This window comes from Acanthochromis polyacanthus, chromosome 8 (genome assembly GCF_021347895.1).
Source record: "Acanthochromis polyacanthus isolate Apoly-LR-REF ecotype Palm Island chromosome 8, KAUST_Apoly_ChrSc, whole genome shotgun sequence".
Classification (NCBI taxonomy): Eukaryota; Metazoa; Chordata; class Actinopteri; family Pomacentridae; genus Acanthochromis; species Acanthochromis polyacanthus.
The window spans coordinates 1,950,508-1,972,062 of NC_067120.1; the positions used below are offsets into that span (position 1 = coordinate 1,950,508).

Genomic DNA, 21,555 nt, shown 5'->3' on the forward strand with positions numbered 1-21,555 from the left:
GCTAACACAACATGTCCTTCTGCTGCTTTGTGAGGACCTGCCCTGCGTCTCTCCTCAGCAGCTCGGAGAACTTCGCTTTGGATCGGAATCTGATGACCTTGAGCATGCTTTTGAATATTTTATCTCCTGTTGAAGGTGCCAATCAGAAATGGGTGATGGTGCCCTTCCAAGCGAGATGGGGCATCTGGTGTCATTAAACAGATTGCCTGCTGGGCGTAAGGAAACGTCTGATCAGGAACTCTGCTGTAGTCTTTGGAACAATAGCAAACTCAAGTGCTTTTAAGCAGATATTTGGTGTTGAGTATTTAAAGCCCCATCAGTCCTTTTTGGCTTCTTGTGCACAGAGTTCAACTTTTGTACATTCTGGGGTAAAGCTGAGTGAAGAAGAAACATTTGGAAGCGGATTTCTTTTGAATAATTCAGGATTGCCGGAGACAGAAAGCGACAGTGCACATTATGAAATCCAAAAGCTTGCCTGAAAACTTGTACGGTTGTGTATGTGCACACTTCATAGCAGTAGTATCCAATCTGCGTGCACACCAGTGTGAATAAAAGCACGCGTCTGAGCTGAAACTTACCTTTAGCAGGATTGACATAAATCCCTGACTTATAGAGCATCTCTTCATTCTGCCAGTCCCGGTTCCTCAGAACAGTTTTGACACCAAAAAGTAGAACCAGGGCTGCACTGAAGTACACCAGCATCGTCCTGGAGGACCTGCGTCGCATTCGGATGTACAGGGACCTCACCCCCACCGCCACCAGCAGGCAGAAGCCCATGCTGGGGATGTACAGGACCCTCTCTGCTATCACAAACCCCACGTAGAAAAACAAGTTTGTGGCAGGGAGAAAAGGGATGGCCAAGAGGCCGAGCGAGAACACCACAACATTTTCAGTGGTAGGCAGTGGAGTCCTGCTCTCATAGTGCTTTTTGGTACCATTTTGTGCGCTATGATTATGAGCGTCTGTGTGGGAGTTGTTAGTGTGTTCATGATTGTTGCACTGGTAGCTGTGTCCATTACTGTTCCCATTCCTGCCGTTGGTGTAATGATGCGCTTTGCCGTTGGTGTCCCTGCCCTTTGCCGCCTGCTGCGTCCACAGGCTGAACCAAGCCAGCAACAGCAACCCCAGGTAGAAGAGTCCTGTGTGAAAGTTCCTCCAATCAGCAAGGCTCCTGATCAGAGGCAAGGCGTCCATCGACCAATCGAAACTCAGCGTGTCCGGGCAGAGGAGAAGCCAAAAGTTAATGGCAGGCAGGTAGAAAAACGTTAGCGTCCTAGTGAGGAGCGAGGGCGAGTCGGCCGCCGGGTTGTCTGAGTTGGAGAAGTTTGGCGGTTTGTTGCCCATCCAGTAGAAGCGGCCGGCCAACAGGACGACTCCCCAGGCTGCCAGCAGGAACACATTCAGCAGCAGGTGGACGTTCTTCCTCTGAAAGACAAAGAAAACACAGAACTCTCAATCCACCGGAAAATAAAGACATGACTGCATCACGGCAAAACCTGCTTTCGAGGTGACTGTAACATTTATGACCTTAACATTTACTCTGACCCTGAATAAAAGCTGGAAATTGATCAAAGCAGCATCTGATCTTACATCACGTCGACTGTCAAGAATAAAAACGGCTACTTCATGACCACATCTGCACGATTGTGTAATGCCACTGGGAACAGAATAACTGCTCAACAATAAAAGGCGTTGACTAAACTGAGCAGCTTTGATACGTGTTTAATTAAAAAGTTTAGCTTTGGCTGCCGTGATCTTTTCGGAAACTCGTGTCACGGGAACAAATCAGCTCCGAGCCTCCTTTCTCTTTTTATTATCCACTCTTTTAAACACTTTGAGAATAAAAATAGCACAAACTTTTATTAAAGCCAGAACATTTGCACTGCATCAATTCATCGATTGTTTGAAATGAAGGCGACCTGACACTGACTTTCTATTCGTGCGTATTTTTCCCCTTAACTCCGCGGCCTCCATAGACATATCAAAACAAACACAACTACATGAACTCCATTCATCATATTAGAGACTTGATATTAAACACTTTCCCAAATGGTGTGTGGAAATACTTATGAAATATTTATAGTGTGTTTGGTTGTTTAATGCTTTGCTGGCACGGCGGTGAATGATGACTGGATATATTTACCCACAAGTTTGTTCCAGAGTCGGGACCAACTGACCTTTTGTAATGCGACCATGTTGGAAATCCAACTTTAAAAGTAGCGGTAAAACATGCATAGCTGTGTCCTCCTAAGTCCTGCTGTATTAACTGACATTACGTCTGAAAAATACATCAAAAAGGGAAACGCACCACAAAAGCAACCAAATATAGACTGTTCAACATTAACTACGTGGTAATGGTATGTTCCACTCATCCCAGCCGTCTGAATCCACCCCTCCAGGGCATCGCACTCCGAGATGTTTTGTATTATTTAAACAGAAACCCAAGGGAATGCAGTCTAGCCTTATCTTTATTCCAGTGGATGTAATTCTTTCTGCAGCTGCACATGCCAAAGGCTGCAACCATGTCTCATCTGCGATCATAAACATCACGCCACCACTGCTTTGGGGGTGTACTATTGATTTCCTCTCCTGTCCGTTGTCATTTACAGATAGTGTCTGTGAAGAGAGGCTTTGGGTAACCTCTGGGGACGGCTGCTGTCTGCTAATGATCACTGCTAATGCAAAGAGATGCTGCCCAACACTTGGCTGGAAGCGCGGGAGGCGACGCCATGGCAACAGCATGGAGATGATGTGCAAACAAATAATTAGAATACTCATTATGGCGAGATGGACGGACACTTGAGGTGGAGCTACTCTCTGACAGATCCTACCATGTGCAGCTTGAGATATCCGGTAACAATTTAGGAAAATATCACAAGCATAAAGAATAAAAAACACTTGCATAAGGTCAGCTCTGTCAAAACCAAAATCCTGGAGCGAGCTGACAACACCCACAGTGATTCAGTGTTTCACGATGATATGCCAGAAAATACCCCTGCTGAAGAAGTTGTTCAGTCTCTCGGCAACAAAAGGTCAAAATTTCAATCTTGATCACCATTTCTCATTAATTTGAGTAGCACTACGGCCATCTCCCCGTGGAAATCCTCTGAGGGATGAGAAATTACTATTTAGATGTTGTTAAAAACCACTAAATTAAGAAAATATAATCAAAGTGCCGCGCAGGGACCTTGTGGATGAACCACAAGTCGGTGGTATTGAATCTACTGAAGCTTTTTCACGTCGGAAAGTTCGACAGGAAAACAAAAGACCACAGCTAGGCAACTGGATGCAAAACAGCAGCGCCTCGGCCAAACATCCCAGTTATTTCAATGTTAGCAAGGAGGAAAAAAAAAACAGAAAAGCACTAACATTTGTCACTGAGTGAAGCAAAAAAAGAAGCTGTTTAAATAGTCTAGTGACAAAAAATAAATAAGCCCTACTGCCTGTCAAACAGAAGTTAATACCGCATCTATGTATCATTTTAATACGCTGTGAGGAGCAGAGGAATGCAGCGTCTGTGTCCCCGCTGATTGCTGGATTACCCACAGAGGTGTGCTCAACGCTAAAACAAACACATCTGTAAGGAGATGAGACCGATCTCTCGCTGCCATTACAAAAATAAAAACAGCTTGACATTTTGGGAAAACTGCTTGTTTGCATTCTGGAGTTCAATAACGCTCTCATGTCAATAACAGCGAGCAGCCAGCAAGCTCCATTTAGCAGCAAGAATGTGCACAAGACGAGCACAACATGCAGTGTTGTACACTTTGGGGCAGATTAAACGAGTCACAGGGTCAACAGTAGGCCACACGGACCCACGCTAACCATTTACTGCACAGACATGAAGGCATTCTGTAAGTTCTTATCTCACAATCTGCAGCATCTCCCAAATGTGGACCTCTTAAAACTGGACTCGCCTTCATCTGGACTTTATTGTCCAGATGATGAGTTATGAGGTCTAAAATAACATATTAAGCCAAATAATCACAATCTGTTATGAACTAATGCTCCGAGTAAATCGTTACTCTTTGTGGACACGTGAACAGAAGCTAATAATATGCAAATTATAATGTTACACGTGAGACTTTACGGTGCATTTTTCACTTTAGTACACTTTAAATCACCGTATATTTTACACTTTATTGTGCATATTGTGCTTTAGTACATTTTTCTCATTTCTTTAATTTAATTTTACTTTACTGGATATTTCCGTTGATTTATTTGTGGTCTAACAGAATGTCCCCTTAGGGATCAATAAAGTGTTTCTGTTCTATTCTATAGAGATATAGGTAGCAAACAGAAAAAGTGTGGACTTACACGAAGAATAAACTCTTATTTCCCCAAGAACATCAGGTAAAAACAGGAGTTCTTTCAAATCCCCGGTCTCTCCTAAAGCCCAAATTTAAGAGCTGTCATCTGAACTTAACATGAACTCTCAGGGAGGATGGATGGAGATCATTCTCTACAAATTTCACCAAGTTTCTATCTACACTTTGAATCCTTCCTTCCAATCACAGGGGTCCTCTGGATGCTTCTCAATCTGAGCAGGTGAGCAGGAAACTCTAGGAAGAGATGAAGTGGGCTGAAGTGCTCTCCGAGGCCCAGCGGCGCTACTTTGAGCGGACCTTTTGCTAGAGAGGTTCGCTGAGCAGTGTTAATGCATCTCAATCGCTGCTTCGGGGAGATCCAGCTCGGATTTACGAGGATCTTCAACAGGCTCTTGAGATGACTCTCTGGTCCAAGCGCAGGGCTTAGCAGACACCACCTTGCTATTAACGTAAACCGCTCTGCAGGAGAGACCAAAAGGAAAGCTTTGTCTATTTTTGGAAGGAAATGATTATTCAGAACCTGGCGTTACATGCGTGGGGCACCGTGCCAGCTTTCCAACCAGACAACGCCCCGATGTCCTCTGAGGTAGTATCTGTTGTGTTTATGACCGATTTATATTGTACCGTTGGTTCTACAAATCACATTTGTTCCTGCTGTGAGGAGACCACCGTCCGTAGGGCAACGAGCTGGCATGTTTCATGTTTCTGAAGGGCTGAAAGTGCTGCTGCTGATATTCTGGAACTGCTCCCACACATACTCCTTCATACCTGGCACGGTGACAAACAGATATGTCATCCTGACTCTTCCCAGACGCAGCACACACTCAGACACCACCACCTTAACCACATCCATATGTCAGCGCTGTAGACTGGGGCAGTGTTTCATTTACATTCTTGTGCTGCACACCGAGATCTCCCCTTCTTTCTGTGCAGGATAAAGTCTTTGGGCAGTACTGAAAACATAAAACAATCCTTTGATTGAACTTCAGAGCACATTTGTAACCCCACTGCTCCTCCTCTTGGCCTACTTTACCAAAAAAGCTCTGACTTTCTAAGGAAAATAAAGGTGAAGGCACAAAATACAGGTAGCGAGCAAAAAAAGAAAACTCCAGTGATGTTCTGGAGAATATATTACCAGAGGGACAACATGAACCCCATGTCTATTATCTCCTAAATAAACAAACATAAGCATCCTTCATAATATGACTCTGGTTAAAACGTCCACCATTCAAAAGCATAAGTTCAATTACCAGCCAGGCAACGGCTCCCAGGGTGCTACAGCTCCATTATGCAGGAAAACCAAGGCATTCCAGCTTTGTGTCTTTTGTCAATAATCCAGTTTAGTCTGAAATAAGTGGTTTAGCACAACCCCGTAGGAGGCATGAGGGCAGGGGTTTTTCTCCTCTTTTGTATTTCAGGCGCAATCAGTTCAGAACTGAAACAATTTAGGCTTTATAAGGCAGGCATGTGAATAAAACATCCTTGGAGATGAAATGCAAAACAGGCCAATTAGGAGAGCCCCTATTTGTGCCAGAGCCTGCCTTTTTCTCCTCTTCACTTTGATTAGGTTAATTTGACTGAGAAGAAAACTCAATCTCAGATGTTTTTTCTAAACATCCGCTGGGGTGTTGTGAACGCACGTCTGTGGCGAAATAAAGTGGAAAAAGCCCAGAGAGGAATTTAATTAATTTGTTTGGGAAAAAAAAGGGGGTCCTATCGAGGTGCACATTGGCTTTTTTGCATAATTGGCAGATGTGCACCATACCATTATTTTTTTTGAAGAGCGATCCATCACACGGCGGTGCACCTAACTAGCCCATCAAACTGCAGCGCCCTGACTGGCTCACACTCCAGCGAGCAGCTCACACAGAAATCCTGTGAAAGAGGTGGCATGTCTGACCTATCCCCTCCTCTTCATCATTACTCAGATCAATTGTCTGCAGAGGGCCTTTCATCGGGATCCTGCCTCACATTGATAGACTTGTAATGGAAGTGAAAATGAGCTCAGGGAAGCAGTCGGAGAGTGTTACCATCCTCAAAGCCTTTTGGACGCAGGCACATAAACACAGACCCGCAGAAGGCTGAAATTCGGTAAGAACAGCAGATTCAGTTAGAAGTCTGCATAAATCTTCCTACAGGTTTGACGGATGGATATACACTCTGCTTGTGTCCTTGCCCCTTAACTGCTGGATCAACTAATCAAGCTTGTGGTTGATGAACCACAAATTCACCATCTATCTTTTCTCCCCCTTATCAGCCACAGCTGTTGTGTTCCCTCCTCTGAGACAGTAAAGGACTGTTGGGTGTACAACCTGGCTGCTAGCAAGCAGGACAAGATAAGAGCCCAACTATTCACTTCCTAACAATGCTGTTATGGATCACCAACAGCTGGCTCATGATAACAAAATGTCATTTAAACCTTCACAATGTGCTTTCACACAGAGCGCAGCGGTCGCAATATGTCTGGGCTGATTTGTTTAAAACCTGACTGCGGGTTTGAAAAGCATGTCATCGTTAGAAAATCGTAAGTATGACAACAAATTAGACAGACTGAGGTAAAAATAAACTTGCTGTTGCAATAAACTTGATGCGGCATGGACAGAAGAGTGAGCTTGTTGTGGGAAGATGCATTCATCACGGTGAAACGTCTTTCCAGAGTTAATGTACACAAATGTTTAGAAGTTGTAGAAATATACACTGTGGTATACGTATGAGGAGCCCATTTGTTTTGGGGCTTTCTCTACTTCTAAATGGTGTTTCCATGGAGGCGCAGGATTTCATATCAAGTCAAAATGTGACTGAAGCAAAAAAAATTAAAAAGCCAAGAAAGCGATTGTTGTTCAGAGGGTGAATAATAAAATATATAAATGCGTCGGGTATTGTGACAGAGAAATATGCCTCTCTGTTGAGGATTTGCTTCTGTGATGAATATAAATTTGATGTGCAATCTGTAACAGAATGTTTATATCTGAGTGTTATTGTGTCTGGCAATAAAAACATTCAGTTTTGCACTTATTATTCTACACTTGCATGCTAATTAGTGAGCTTAAGAGGTGCTTTGAGGTGCATTTTGTTAATTTGATAACTGCTAGCTGTTGGTTTTCAGCCAAATATTTACATAAAGGCATGAGAATCACGTGCGTTTTCATATCTAACCCTCAGCAACAAAGCTAATATAATAAGTGTATTTCCCAAAAACGGAGACGAAGTTTGAAAAAATAAGACGTGACAGATGTGCAAAATGCATGAGTGAGTGAACACCCAAGAAGATACAAAGCATCTGATAACAAATTTTTTAAAGCCTCCTGTGTGTGTAGAGGCTCAAGCAAATCTGACTGTAAATCATGTCGAAGCACTCGCAATAAATAAACATTCCTAGAGATAAGCTACACGGATGCTGTCATCACTTCAGGATAGATAGCCCGCTATAAACGACTGTGTCATTGCAGAGTTTACCTAAAGTCAAGTGAAGCCCTGCTAGATGGAGGGCCACATGGTGCGAGAGGTCATGAGGTGGAACCCCACAGTGGACCGTCCTCCACACCGTTCATGATGTGAGCCTTTAACCCACATCAACCCATCCCAAAAGCCCCCGAGTCAGCTGGTCTCCCTGGTGGATAAACACAGCCCAGCGATGGGAGAGGATCTGCCTCAGAAAGTCCTGGAAGAACGCCAGTGACTAGTTGGAATTCGCTGGAGATAAAACAACCTTTTTATTGACTGTGAAACATTAAAAGTAAGAGAATAAAATACATGCGGTTCCCAGCGGTGAAAGGAGCATGTGCAAGACTACAAAGAAGGAGAAAGTAGGAAAAGTAACAGCACACACTATGGGGAGCCTGCAGATTAAAGGTACAGATGGGCTGAATGTGAAAAGAACATTTTTAAGTATGATTCTACTCATTATCTCCAAAGGAACAGTCTGGAAAACCAGAGCTGGAATCCAAATGTAAGTGACGAAGGCAAATAAATTTGAGTAAGAAAATTTCCAACCAAGACGTTGTAAAACACGCCAACTCATGCTCTGTTGGTCAGCTTTTATTAACCATAATCATTGAACCAACATGGGATCCATTCCTCCCAAAACCTTCACTCAACATTCCAGCTCGCCTCACTGCAGCTAAACCTCTTTAAAGACACGTATTTAAAATGTCTGAATCCTGCTAGAAAATGCCGCGTTCTCATGCCGAAGCCAGATGACCCCAGTTTAGGGGTCAAAAAGGGTCTTCCTCCTCATCAGCCGCAATCGGACGTCTAATCTAATGGCACTGGAAAGACGCGGATCATCCTGTCCGACCGGAGGGTGCCTCAGGACGGGGATGAAATCTGAACGTCTGGTTGAGAGTAAGAGAAGAAGAGTGGTAAAGGTAGGCAGGAGGAAGACGAAGGCGAGCCTGAGAAAAAGAACATAAACAGATAATCAACGGAAAATCTCTCACTTTGCCAAATTCTCAGTGGTTACTGAAGCCGGGGTTGAAAAAATGCAGAGAAAAGCAACAAAACTTCACGCCGTCTCTTCCAAAACAACGGGGCAGTTTGGCGTCTTGGAGCTCCAACCTGACCCACTGACTCCAAGCGGTGAGATGTTTCTTTCTTTCTAAATGTCTTCTCAGGGTCACACAGCCACATCAAGGATGCACATCATAATTCATCAACTTAAAGCACGCAAAAAAAACGAACTAACTCCAAATTCATCTTCATTAGAGCTCAGTACAAATTATAGTTGAATTCTGAAACGGCAAAACGGCTCAGGCAGACCAAACAATAAGAACATAATGACAATGGAAAACCAAAGAAGACTAGAGCCCTTAACATTTCAGAGGAGATATTTATTGAGTGAAACCACAGTAATGGCTTGAAAAATAAACGGACTGTTCCTGATTTCTGCTCTTTCGTTGCCCATATTTATTTGGACTGCGAGGGCCAACTAGACTGTGTGACCACCACGGCAAATTTGCTGTGACAAGATGCTGATTCAAGCTTGAAGGACTGGATTTTTGGTTGCATTTTGTACTCTGTGCTTCTCATGGATTCTCAAGAATAAGCGAAAAAGAAAGGAGAGGAATAAAACGGACCGTCTCTGGGGCGTGTTGTGACTCCATTTGTCCTGTACATGCAAGGATTCCCAGTCATTACTATGCATTTGGGAGATCAGAGCCATTGTATCTCAGGGTTTATAGAGGTGGTAAGCTCCAACAGCCTGAGAAAAGAATGACACAGAGCCAGAGCAGAGGTCCAACGCTAAGCAGATAGACTGTCAGAGGGATGTCAGATGTTGGATGTAGAAAATCGCTCCAATTGCGTTTTTTTTTTTTTTTTCCCTTTCCCTGAACCGCTTTTTTGAAAATAGCTCTCTGGTGTGTTATGTTACAGCTGACCACCACGTCTCAGTGACAGCATGCCATTTGTTGCTGTTTATACTGGCTAGTAACGAGCACGAGAGGAGCTCTGCAAAGCGTGGAGTAAAAAAGATGACTTGTGGTGTGAGATGACAACGAACAGCAGACGCAAGAGTCGAGCATAAAACAGTCGAGGTCAGAATCCAGCCATCGATTTACGATAGACCGCTTCTTTACCAATGAATGAGAGAATGGAGGATGAAAAACATTAAATCCTTCATCAAAGAAATCTGAAAAACAATCAGAGGGCAGAGGAAGATGTGTGAGAAACGACTTATTTGCGTGAAACCATTAAATGACGATGTGGAAACAATATGTGACACAGTGAAATACGGCGCTTGTAGTGATGAGCGTTCAGATGACTCAGAGCTTTACAGTTTCATTGTTTAGCTGCAACAAAAGCCGCGTTCACAGAATGTAACGTCATCATTACAGTCATTACAGAATCATAAAAGTCAGTTAAGAATACGGAATCTCTTTAATTTGTAGTCTTCAGCACCGACAGTAAATCAATGATGACAACAGAGGAAGGAGCTCCAGAGGGGGAAAAGCAGAAAAAATAGCTGAAACTGTGTGAGAGATCAAACAAAAAATTGAGGAAAAAAGTTTAGGGAGTATTCTAGACATCTTTCTGTAGAGTTTCCAACTCGCACAACGGCGTAATAAGTCAACCCTATAGCGCCGTGCCCTGAGATTACCGATGGGTTTCCAGATGTGAAATCCTTCACCGGCATGGTTCCTTCTAACTGGATGTTGAGATGCAGCACCTTAACTTCTTCTCCTGTCCAATTAGATTCACTGTGAAGTTAAATTTGCTTAACACCAACAATTTATCTCGTAACTTGAAGAAATGCTGAGTTAACATGAAACCAAGCTTTGATGAAACAGAATAAAGGGATTTAATCAGCGTGACGTTCAAAACTACAGTTTCTATTTGCAGATCCTGTTGTCGAGGAGGATTCTTTCCAGAATCTGCATCCATGTTTACAACTGGTAGATTGTCCCGTGTGGCTTTGCTTTACCGCTGCGATAATCACTTCAACGTGTCACAGTTTAGAAATTAGAACTGGGCGTGGGCCAGGATCCATTTAAGTCCACACGGTTGACTGAATGTTTAAGGACAAAGACTGCAACTCAGCAGCTAAACAAGAAAGAATAGGAAAACAATCCCAAAGCAGAAATGATGGGAAAACAGCTGAGGAGCAACACTTGGCTGCATTAGCATGCCCAACAATCTGCGTGTGCTTAATCAAAACCGGCACTGAAACCCGGTAAATTGTGAGAGAGCTCCGTCGCTGCTCATGAATGGCTTTGTTTAAACACAAGCTGTGATGGGATATAATCTGAGAGGGCAGCAGGGCTAAAGTGGCAGGGTGAGGCTGAGAAATGACAGAAAACAAAAGAGAAATGGGAAGTAAGACGGGCTAAGTGGAAAAGTCGTGGGGGGTGATCTTCTTTGTGTCCTTCTTAGAGCACACAAATAGTTCTCCAGATTGAGTTAAGTAGTTTAATGTTTATTTAAATGAACCTCTACAACATCACACTGTCAGTTCCGTCTCGTGTTGCTTTTGTTTTAGCTGAATGACATTTACCTTCACATTAATGTGACTTGAGCTCTTCATGACTTTATGTCCTCTAGTGCACAGGATTCCAGATGCATAAGAAGGGTTGTCATTTTTACAACATTGATGTTTATTGCAGGGATCGACCGATATGAGCCGATACCGATGTCAATTATTGGTAATCAGGAAGAGCGATAACGGATATTTGGAACCAATATACATTCAATGTAATGTTTTAACAGCATGTGATGGCAGAGAACCTGTCAATCATAACTAGGATTCTTCATTAACAAAGGTGACTATGACTGAATATGCAAAATAGAAATAGGATTGATTAAATTAGGACACTCGGCTGAGAAGAATCAATTTCTATTCTACAGTTCTGTCTGCTGTCATTTTCTATTTTCTTAATATATTGTATCAATTTCATTGTCCACTAAGGTCCATATCTTATAGCATTATTAACCCTTTACGCTTCAGTGCGTCGTAGGTGTACCGCCGGCGGTACACCTACTAATTTGCATAGGAATTTCAAGAATGTCCGACGGCTGCAAACACGATTATACAAACACTATACACCGATGGAAAGCTTAGATTCTCATGAATCCGCCGGTATAAACCACTTTCAGATGTGATTACCACAGCGGGTGAGAAAAACACATTTGTCCGACAAAAACAAATATTCATCCATCCGTTCTCTATACACGGCTTCAACGCACACAGCGCGACTCACATTTCCGGGTTCATTACTACGCACAAAAAAAAAGATTCCACAAAAAACGGCCATAATCCAACCTTTTACATCCAGACGACACAAGCCAGTAAACTATTTTGTCCAAAACATGTCCTGAAGTCGGTATAAAATCCCCGAATTGGTCATTTTCAAGGAAATGCACCTCGTGATGCCCGTCCAATATTCCCCGTATTTTTCGTAATTTTTTTTATTTAAAAATAGAATATTAGCGATTTTTTGTACTGAAAACGGCTGGAATTGACTGAAGCTTAAAGGGTTAATTATTGCTTTCCAGACTATTTCAGGTTAATCTGTGGCTTAGCTGTTAGCCGTTAGCATTGGGTTAGCCACTGACAGAGAAGCTAATTCCTGGTTTGTCGCAGCAGCTTGCGTTTCTTCTTCGGTTTTTGCTGCTTAAAGACATTTCTGAGCCTTTCTGAAAAATAACACCTTTAATTTATCAGTAATCGGTCAATAAAAATACTGATGATTGGAATATTGCCAAATATCGGCCACAATAATCGGTCGAGCCAGGTCAATATTTGGCCTATCCCTACTTTTTAGTTATCTTCTAGCAGAAGGACAGCTGTCGCTGGTAACTGAGTCAAAACAACAGTAGAAGGGGCTGGTGATGCAAAAGTTTCCACAATGAATTACATGTGGAACTTAAAATCCATTTTAATACATCTTGGCTACAGTTACATCTTCTATAATTACTACAGATAAAAGAGATTCTTAAGAAGCCCCAGAAATTTGATAGATGCATGTTCTTTCAATATAACTGAGCACAGACTCACACCAGATTGCCAATTTATTGACTGAAAACATGCAACCAAAGTACAACTCCAAGAGAACATGTAATATTGAATTATATTTTCTAGTGTTTTATTTGTATTGTTTGCAAATCTGATGACGTTTTCAATCATATTTATGCAAAAATAGCATTCACGAACCTTCGAGCTTCACTGCGTCGTGCTTTGATTGAACCTCTGCATTAAGGCTTAGCATAAAGATGCTCTGCAACATAAGCAGGACTTAAACCACAAGGTCATGTAAGGATACGGTGCATTCAAATGAGAGCTAACTAATAAATCAGGATAAAGCGGCAGTGTGTGCCACTGCAGGTGCCAAGAGAGGAACCTCCGTGTGTATCCTGAATAAAACACCGATCTATGGCTCTATTCCTCGTCTGTGGAGTCTGCAGCGGCTGATGCTTTATAGGGAGCGACAGGCCATCTGACAGAAAGGCTTCACACAGACTCTACCTCTTGAAAATATCTACAGCAGACACTCTCTCTGCCCCGTGGCTCCCCCATCCATTAACGTCCCCCACACTCTCCTTTTTCCTCCATTTCTTTTGCACACTTCTCCTCAGGTCCCTATGCCCACAGTGATGATAGGACTGCGGTTCTTCTCTTTGTAGCAGCACGCACAGGGGGAATTTCTGATGGGACCCATTCAGATAATGGACTGAACCCCTCCGCCTTCAGCTAAATTTGAATATTAGAGGACACGATGGGATGAAGCAGCGGAGAGAATTTTCAATAGCCTTTAATTTGCTTCCTTTCTTTTTGTTTGTGTGCAGTGGAAGGTTGCCCATTATGCATCTGAATGATTTTATTCATGGCAGCTGTTTATAGTTTACTGGATATCTGATTATGCTTGTTTTGATTGGGATCCCTAAAAGCTGTATTTACTGTACTAAGAACACAAACAACCGACTTGAGAAAATTTCCCAAGAGCATTTTAAACCTGTCATGGGGCTTTGAGGCGTTCCAGATTTTTTTGCTGGGTTTACGTGATGAGGAGTCAAAAATTTCTGTTTTTGAACTGATTTTAAATTATATGGAAGCTTATATGTAAACAGCTTAATTTCTGGTGACCATTTACCAGTTTCAGTGGAGCAAATAAAAACTAGGAGGGTAAAAACAGAGGAAAATTGCGATGAGATGAAGAAATTACACAGCATGTCCATGGAAGGCCTTGCAAAATCTGACACTAGTCCTTTTATACTGGTAAAGTAGCTGGAAGTCTCCAGTAATGCAGTTCTGGATGACTGATTTTACATGCCAGTTTATTTGCTGAGACCATAAAAAGGATCCATAAATAGCAGCTATGGTTAGAAAGTGAAACAAAGGCCCAAACTATATTTCACTCGTGTTGAAGTTCTAAACTACAGCTTGCAAAACTTTCAGCTTTAAAATATCAATTGACCTTCGAGTGTTCTGGAAGAAAACGGCCGTTTCGGTTTAGGACCGCCCAAAGAAAGAAAACATCCCCTGAACGTTGCTGTTAATTAAAATGAGAGGGATTTCATTACCGTGAGCCTGTCATTAGCTGTAATACTTCCAGGTGAATCAATTATCTCTTGTGAAAGCCTAATGATTTGGGGAAAGCGGACAAACCAGCAAATCTATACACATCTCCATTAAGGAGACTGATGCGTGCACAAGGAGGACACTGGTGCTGTGGGACATTCCTTTCCAGGACTGAGGTCTTACATAACCCACCACTATCGATTCTCAGACACGTCGGCTATAAAAAGAACGAATCGTTTCCAGCCAGACGAGGGACAATGTGAAATACTTTCATTTTTATGCCAACACGAAGCTTTGTTTTAGGGATTTTTCATTCATTTCCATCTTCTCACAGTAGGCAAAGTCAGGGCCGCGGCGCTGGCTGTTGCCGGCAACATGCTTGTCAGGTTCGCTTATGCCTGATGAACGGTATACCGAAGCAAGCCCAGCCCATGTCACTTTCCATCACTGCGGCTGCACTCGCCGCATTTCACCCCAAAGCGAAGACATTCCGGGGTTGAGGGACTCGTTCATTCAGCTGTGCTGGAATGTCTGCAACGTTGCAAGGCTACTGTGTGCGCTATTTTTTCAGAGTTAACTGCATCTGTTATAACAAACAGTTCAACATTTTGGGAAATACGCTTATCTGCTTTCTTGCTAAGTGTTCGATCTGCACCGCTGTCATGTTCGCACAGCAAATCTGAAGTTTGGGAGTGATTAACTGAGCAGAAATAGGAGCAGACCTGAAAAAATCTGCTTCTAAAACAAAATTATTTTACACAGCATTGGGATGCTAGATTTATATCCACCGTATCAGTCAATCAATACCCAACTATCTCTGGAAGTTATGTAATCTAAGCTGAGGGCTTATAGCGGCACCAGTTATCAACACTGGAAGAGCTGCTGGGTTCAAAACTAAACCTACAGACTAATGACTGCAGGGAGGGAAAGGAAGGAGGGAGGGAGGGAGGGCATGCTGAGAGTTCAGGAGATTTTGAAAGCTAAACTGCAACTTAATGCAGATGTATTCTTTAGAAAAAAGTGTTTTTTAACTGTGTGATATATATATATATATATATATATGGTCTGATGTGTGACTTTCTGTGACTTTCTGACGTATAGAAAGGTCACTAGTTCATCCAAAGTTTCCACCAAATCTCTTAATAAAAGCTTTCCTCACAGCTCACGTGCCAGAAGATGCCTAGAGCTTTGACTCCACGGTCAGCGCTACAGCAGGGTATGCTTATTCAATTACTGTCTGAGCACTATTGTTTTCCTCTGGTTTCTCTGGTTTTTCTGGAGAAGCTCCCATAACTGCCAACACAGGCAGAAGTCATGAGCTTTCACACTGCACGCACTGCATAATGTGTCAAAATTTATATTCACAATGTACTGGAGAATATAAAGTTTGTGTAATCCCTTTAAGGATTCTGTAATCCCCAGAGACTGTTAGATTTTGTTTTTTAATCAGTGGACTGGAACTGGATCTCTAAAAGTGACAGAATCGTTCATTCAGCTGTGCCTCCACCGCTACAAGGCTACTGTGTGCGCTAGTTTTCAGAATTAACTACATCTTTTATGACGGACAGTTCAACATTGTGGGAAATATGTTTACCTGCTACACTGCCGTCATGTTCGCACAGCAAATCTGAAGCTTAGGGGTGGTTCATTTAGCAGAAATGGGAGCAGACCTGAAGCAATCTGCTTCTAAAACTAACCTATTTTCTGTAGCATTTGTCTAATCTGCACAGCTCTTGGTAACTTCCTTGATTCCCTGCTTGTTGCCTGGCAACCTCACGTGGCAGCGAGACTTCCAGCTAGTCGTTTTCCCATTCCCCGCCTTGCATTGAGCTACGATGGGATGTTAGATTTATATCCACCATATCAGTCAATCAATAATGTCCAACTAGCTCTGGAAGTTACGCAATCTGAGCGTCTATCTGTTACCTCTATGCTTTCCTGTGACTGTGTTTACATTATGCACGCCTCCGACCGCCCGTCTCTCAGTCCAGACAGAAGCCTGGTGTGTATCCCCAGGTGAGAGGCAGGTGGGTGAGGGCAGGGGGCACGAGCTGAGCCCACCAGGCTCAATCTATCACACGGTGACAGGAGCCATTAGAGCGTGGAGGAGCATCTGTGGAGCCCCAGGTAAGAATGCATTGGGTGGGCTGTGTTTTTTGTTCTTTACCCCGTCTAATGCACAGCAAGGGCATGTATGGATGTCATATCCTGGACGCAGCCTCTACAGCTCACACAGGCACGTGCTGCATGTTTGCATATGTTTACAGCGACCTCACATCTGCCCTTCAAACCTCCTCCATCTCTGACATCCTGGAGTTCAGGCCCCCGTCGGCCCCACCAGCTCCGGAACACCTGAGCCCAGGTAAACCCTCCATCGCCCTCCAGACACATTTCACACACACACGCCTTGAGCAGCGACCTTGCACTAATAGCAGAAGTGTGAGCAGAAAACAGGAGGTGTGAAAAGATAAAGTGTGTAAGGTCCACATTCAGTACGGGCCAGCTGGGTCTCGGCCCAGATTTGGAAATCATTTTCCAGCGGTTGTCACATGTTGGAGGCAGACAAAAGCACGTCTTGAGTTTCTCTGAAGATATATTCGAGCCCATGTGTGCTCAGGAGCTACTGAAGGATTTACAGCACTGACATGACATCACCACACATAATTCCTCTTCATCCAGTTCACGCTTTAAAGCCTCAGATTTCACTATTGTGTCTTCAAAGGATTGTGCTTGTCATGGTCGTGTCAGAGTGTCAGCCCCTCAGGGACCGCGGCTCAGACTCTACCTGTACATTATCAGCACTCTCCACAGAAACAAACTCACTAACACCCTCTGTCTCTGGCAGAGGAGTGCAGCATTATGTGGACATGATCATTCAAACAAAAGAACAATGGACTCTCACAAATAAACAACTATGAAGCAACACATGTGGGGAAAAGTAGGGAAGATGTTTACACAGTGTTATATGGCCAGAGTGGTCTTGTTTTTCCCATAGTTAGAGGCTGCGTTCAGGCCAATTTCACTGTCTTCAACTGTCTAAACATTTATTTTATTGGTCAACAAACAAAGAAGCAGCGCCAGGTCCTAAGAGCAAACGATTTATTGCATTATGCTATGGAATAAACATCACCAGATCACATTAAACAGCATTCCTTCCTTAACTAAATTAGGGGATCTAATTATGATTCAGTATCTCTTATTGAAAATGAGCCTATTAACTGATGCTGTGCAGGAAACGGCCTCGTAAAAAGCACGTTTTTCCACATAAATTGTGGTTGCCCACTGCCAACCGCGTTACATTCGAAATGCTCAAATAAACTCACTGCCTCGGAGTGGCTCGATACGTAGCAACACATGGCCGTAAACGCTTTAATCAGGCACATAGCAACTGCAGAGTATCAGCACTGTAAAGGTCAGCCTGAGTAAACAAGTTAATGACAGGATTTTTTTTCTTCCACTTTTGAAGACAACACATGTCGTGGAAAGAACTAATTAGAACACAGTATAAGCTGAGGGCTTATAGCGGCACCAGTTATCAACACTGGAAGAGCTGCTGGGTTCAAAACTAAACCTACAGACTAATGACTGCAGGGAGGGGAAGGAAGGAGGCAGGGTATGCATGCAGAGTTTAGGAGATTTTGGATCGTAAAAAGGCTAGACTGCAACTTAAAGCAGACATATTCCTGAGGAAGAAGTGTTTTTTTAACTGTTTATTATACATATGCTCTGATGTGTGACATTCTGACGTATAGAAAGGTCACTAGTGCATCCAAAGTTTCCACCAAATCTCTTAATAAAAGCTTTCCTCACAGCTCACATGCCAGAAGATGCCTAGAGCTTTGACTCCACGGTCAGCGCTACAGCAGGGTATGCTTATTCAATTACTGTCTGAGCACTATTGTTTTCCTCTGGTTTTTCTGGAGAAGCTCCCATAACTGCCAACACAGGCAGAAGAACCGCATAATGTGTCAAAATTTATATTCACAATGTACTGGAGAACATAAAATTTGTGTAATCCCTTTAAGGCAGGGGTGTCAAACATGCGGCCCGTGGGCCAGAACTGGGACGACTTTGTAAAATATAAATTACAGAGAAGACGCCAACAAGTTGTTTTGATCATAAAGTAAAAACAAGATTGCTGATTGTTCTTTTGTCATTTTGTGTCTCATTTTCATAATAGTTTGTCTTGTTTTTGTCTGACTTTTGTCGTTTGTCTCATGTTTTTATCGTTTTGTCTCGCTTGAGTTTTTTGTCGTTTTGCGTTTCTTTGTCTCGCTTGTTTTTTTTGCCTTTTTTCGTCATTTTGTGCTTTGCTCTATTTGTTATTTTATGTTTTTTTTGTCTTGCTTGTGTCTACTTTTTTGTTTTTGATTCTCGCTTTTGTCATTTCTGTCGCTTTGTAACTTTTTGTAAAATTTTTTGTCTTTTTTTGGTTTTGTTTCGTGTTGTCTCATTTTTTGTCATTTTGTTTCTCGTTTTTGTCATTTGCTGTGTTGTTTTTGTCATATTTTGTCTTGTTTTTGTTGTTTTAATGTCTTTTTTTGTCTGACTTTTGTCATTTCTGTCGCTTTGTAACTTTTGTAAAATTTTTTGTCTTTTTTTGGTTTTGTTTCGTGTTGTCTCATTTTTGTCATTTTGTTTCTCGTTTTTGTCATTTGCTGTGTTGTTTTTGTCATATTTTGTCTTGTTTTTGTTGTTTTTATGTCTTTTTTCTGTCTGATTTTTGTCATTTCTGTCGCTTTGTAACTTTTTGTTAAAATGTATTGGTTTTGTTTCGTGTTGTCTCATTTTTTGTCATTTTGTTTCTCGTTTTTGTCATTTTGTGTGTTGTTTTTGTCATATTTTGTCTTGTTTTTGTTGTTTTTATGTCTTTTTTTGTCTGACTTTTGTCATTTTGATCAGAAAGTAAAATACTATATCATTCAATTCCAGATAAATGTGATTATAGTTTGCAGTTGTGGTTATTTATAGGTTGTTATGCTGTGATTTAACTGGTCCGGTCCACTTGAGATCAAATTGGGCTGAACTAAAATGAGTTTGGCACCGCTGCTTTAAGGATTCTGTCATCCCCAGAGACTGCTGGATTTTTTTATCAGTGGACTTGAACTGGAGATGTACGCATGGTGCACAAACACGTCCATTCATGCATCCAGCATTATAGCACAACATGCTTTCATGGTTCTGCAACTATTTCTCCGATATCGCAGATCTATTTATTTACTCGGTGTATTTTTAGATGTGGCTAATTGCAGCAAAAGATTCTCCTGTTCCAAGATTGTTTATGCAAATTCCAACACAAACAGTCAGGATAATACGGGTGCATTACGTCTCTGATTTACATGCAGAGTCTGCAGTTTAAAGCGGAGATGCGATGAGTTACGAGCCGACACTGGATTACAGTCTGCCTACACTCCTCAGACTGCACACAGAAGCCGTAATGACACAATGAGAGATTTGCAGCAGATATAAAACTCTAATGTAATTGACTGCGTGCCACAATCAGATAAGCGGGCCCATTTCACCATTTCCAACGTTAAATGTCAAATGACTCCAGCTGAGTGGAGAGCTCGGCGATAAAACCGAGCGCTGGCCCATTACGGCCCGTCAGTCACGGAACAACCGGCCTCTTTAGTCCGACTGAAGGACGGCTTTCATGCACTTAAACATGGAAAAGCAGGGACAGAATGACAGTTACTTCCTCATGCTTTTATGCCTCGTTTCCCCCTTATCACAGAACATTACAATGCTGCTTTGGGAAAAGGGGGAGTTTTCACCACCTGATAGATCTCCAGCCTGAATTTAAGGTGGGGGACTGTATTTATTTTCACTGTGATCATTTTCAGCACTGTACACAATTTAATGCTCATACGGGCGGCTGAAGGCTCAACTCGCCCTGAGGAATAACTCCCCTTCGCCCACCATCACTCAAAGTGACTGGCTCGCTCCGCAGAGATGCAGGGAGACAAATGCACACGCTGCAGGAGTGGACTGGCTGCCATTTGGGTAACAGATTGGGTCACAATACTCATGCATACATACTCATGATCACAGAGCGCCGTTTCATTACAGGCAGTCAGATCTTACAGGAAGGAAACCTCCCAAGTCAACGTGATTGAAGTGATGATGACAGTTCTCTTTCTGTGCGTGCTTTTATGTCGGCTGTGGTGCGACTAAATGACATGCTACGATAATGACAGTTGTCAACTAAAGCTGCATGTTGGGAAAAAATCAAGCCATGTATGGCAAACTCACTTCCAGAAAAATATGCTGTTTTCCAGTCTTCTCTCAAAACAGTTGCTTTTTTTTTTTTTTTTTTAGTGACCCACAGCCCACACAGTTCCTGATTTGTCTGCTCAATGCAAAGTAATCCGCAGTAAGTGTTACTCTGTGCTGCAAATACAAGAGTAAATAAAATACAGATTTATAGACTCTTTATTCACATGTCCGTGAAACTTGTTAAATACCAAAAAACAGACCAAAAGTCAAAGAGTGTCAGGAAAAAATAGTCTAAAAAATGGCAGAAAGACACTGAAACATCCAAAAGTTGCAAAAACTGTTCCAGTATATCCTTAGCTTATATAAATACAGAAATATGTAAAATTTTATGGTTCCCCACGAACAGAACAAATGAGTATTTGTAAAAAAAAAAAAAAAAAGAAATAAAGTTTTGATGGAGTTTTTTTTTTTTTTATTGAAACATTTTCTCTGTGATTTTACTAGATATCTGTAATTTAACAAAACAGGGAAAATCTGTCAAATATTCATCCTTTTTCAGTCCTTAATGTCATTTTGCTTTGAAATAATGGTATTTTTAGCTGACTTGAATCAAATAAAACTGATTTTACAACCATACACTGTGAACTGAACAGACTGTAAAGCTTTCAGGGAAAATCTGCAATTTTGGGACATAAAAATGATTAATTTTCACTTTTGACTGTTAAAGATGGAACTTTAAGAGACCTTACAATTCTTGCAAATCAGTCTGAAAAAGTTTTAACATTTTTCCAACTTTAGAAATCCAGCACATGTAAAGTATTAGTAAAGAAGCTGATTGACTCTCTTGTCTTGACTTTTGCAGAACTTTTTGAGCTGAACAACCCAATAAAAGGAACGACTTTTACAAAAAGAACCTGCCACAGCACATCACACCCATTTTTATCAGCTTTACATCGATTCCTTCTCTTTCTTATAGCATCAATGTGACAATTTTAAGAC

The 21,555-nt window shown here is 42.1% G+C and overlaps 1 protein-coding gene across 2 annotated transcripts in view; it reads right to left on the minus strand.

Annotated features, from left to right (window-relative positions):
• The window catches only part of tmtc2b (transmembrane O-mannosyltransferase targeting cadherins 2b), a 99,926-nt gene that overhangs the window by 31,368 nt on the left and 47,003 nt on the right, over nt 1–21,555 (minus strand). For both annotated transcript variants that reach the window (XM_022203103.2, XM_051951417.1), the window contains exon 3: nt 579–1,425. In XM_022203103.2, the coding sequence (XP_022058795.2) occupies nt 579–1,425 (847 nt within the window). The remainder of the gene's footprint in view (nt 1–578; nt 1,426–21,555) is intronic.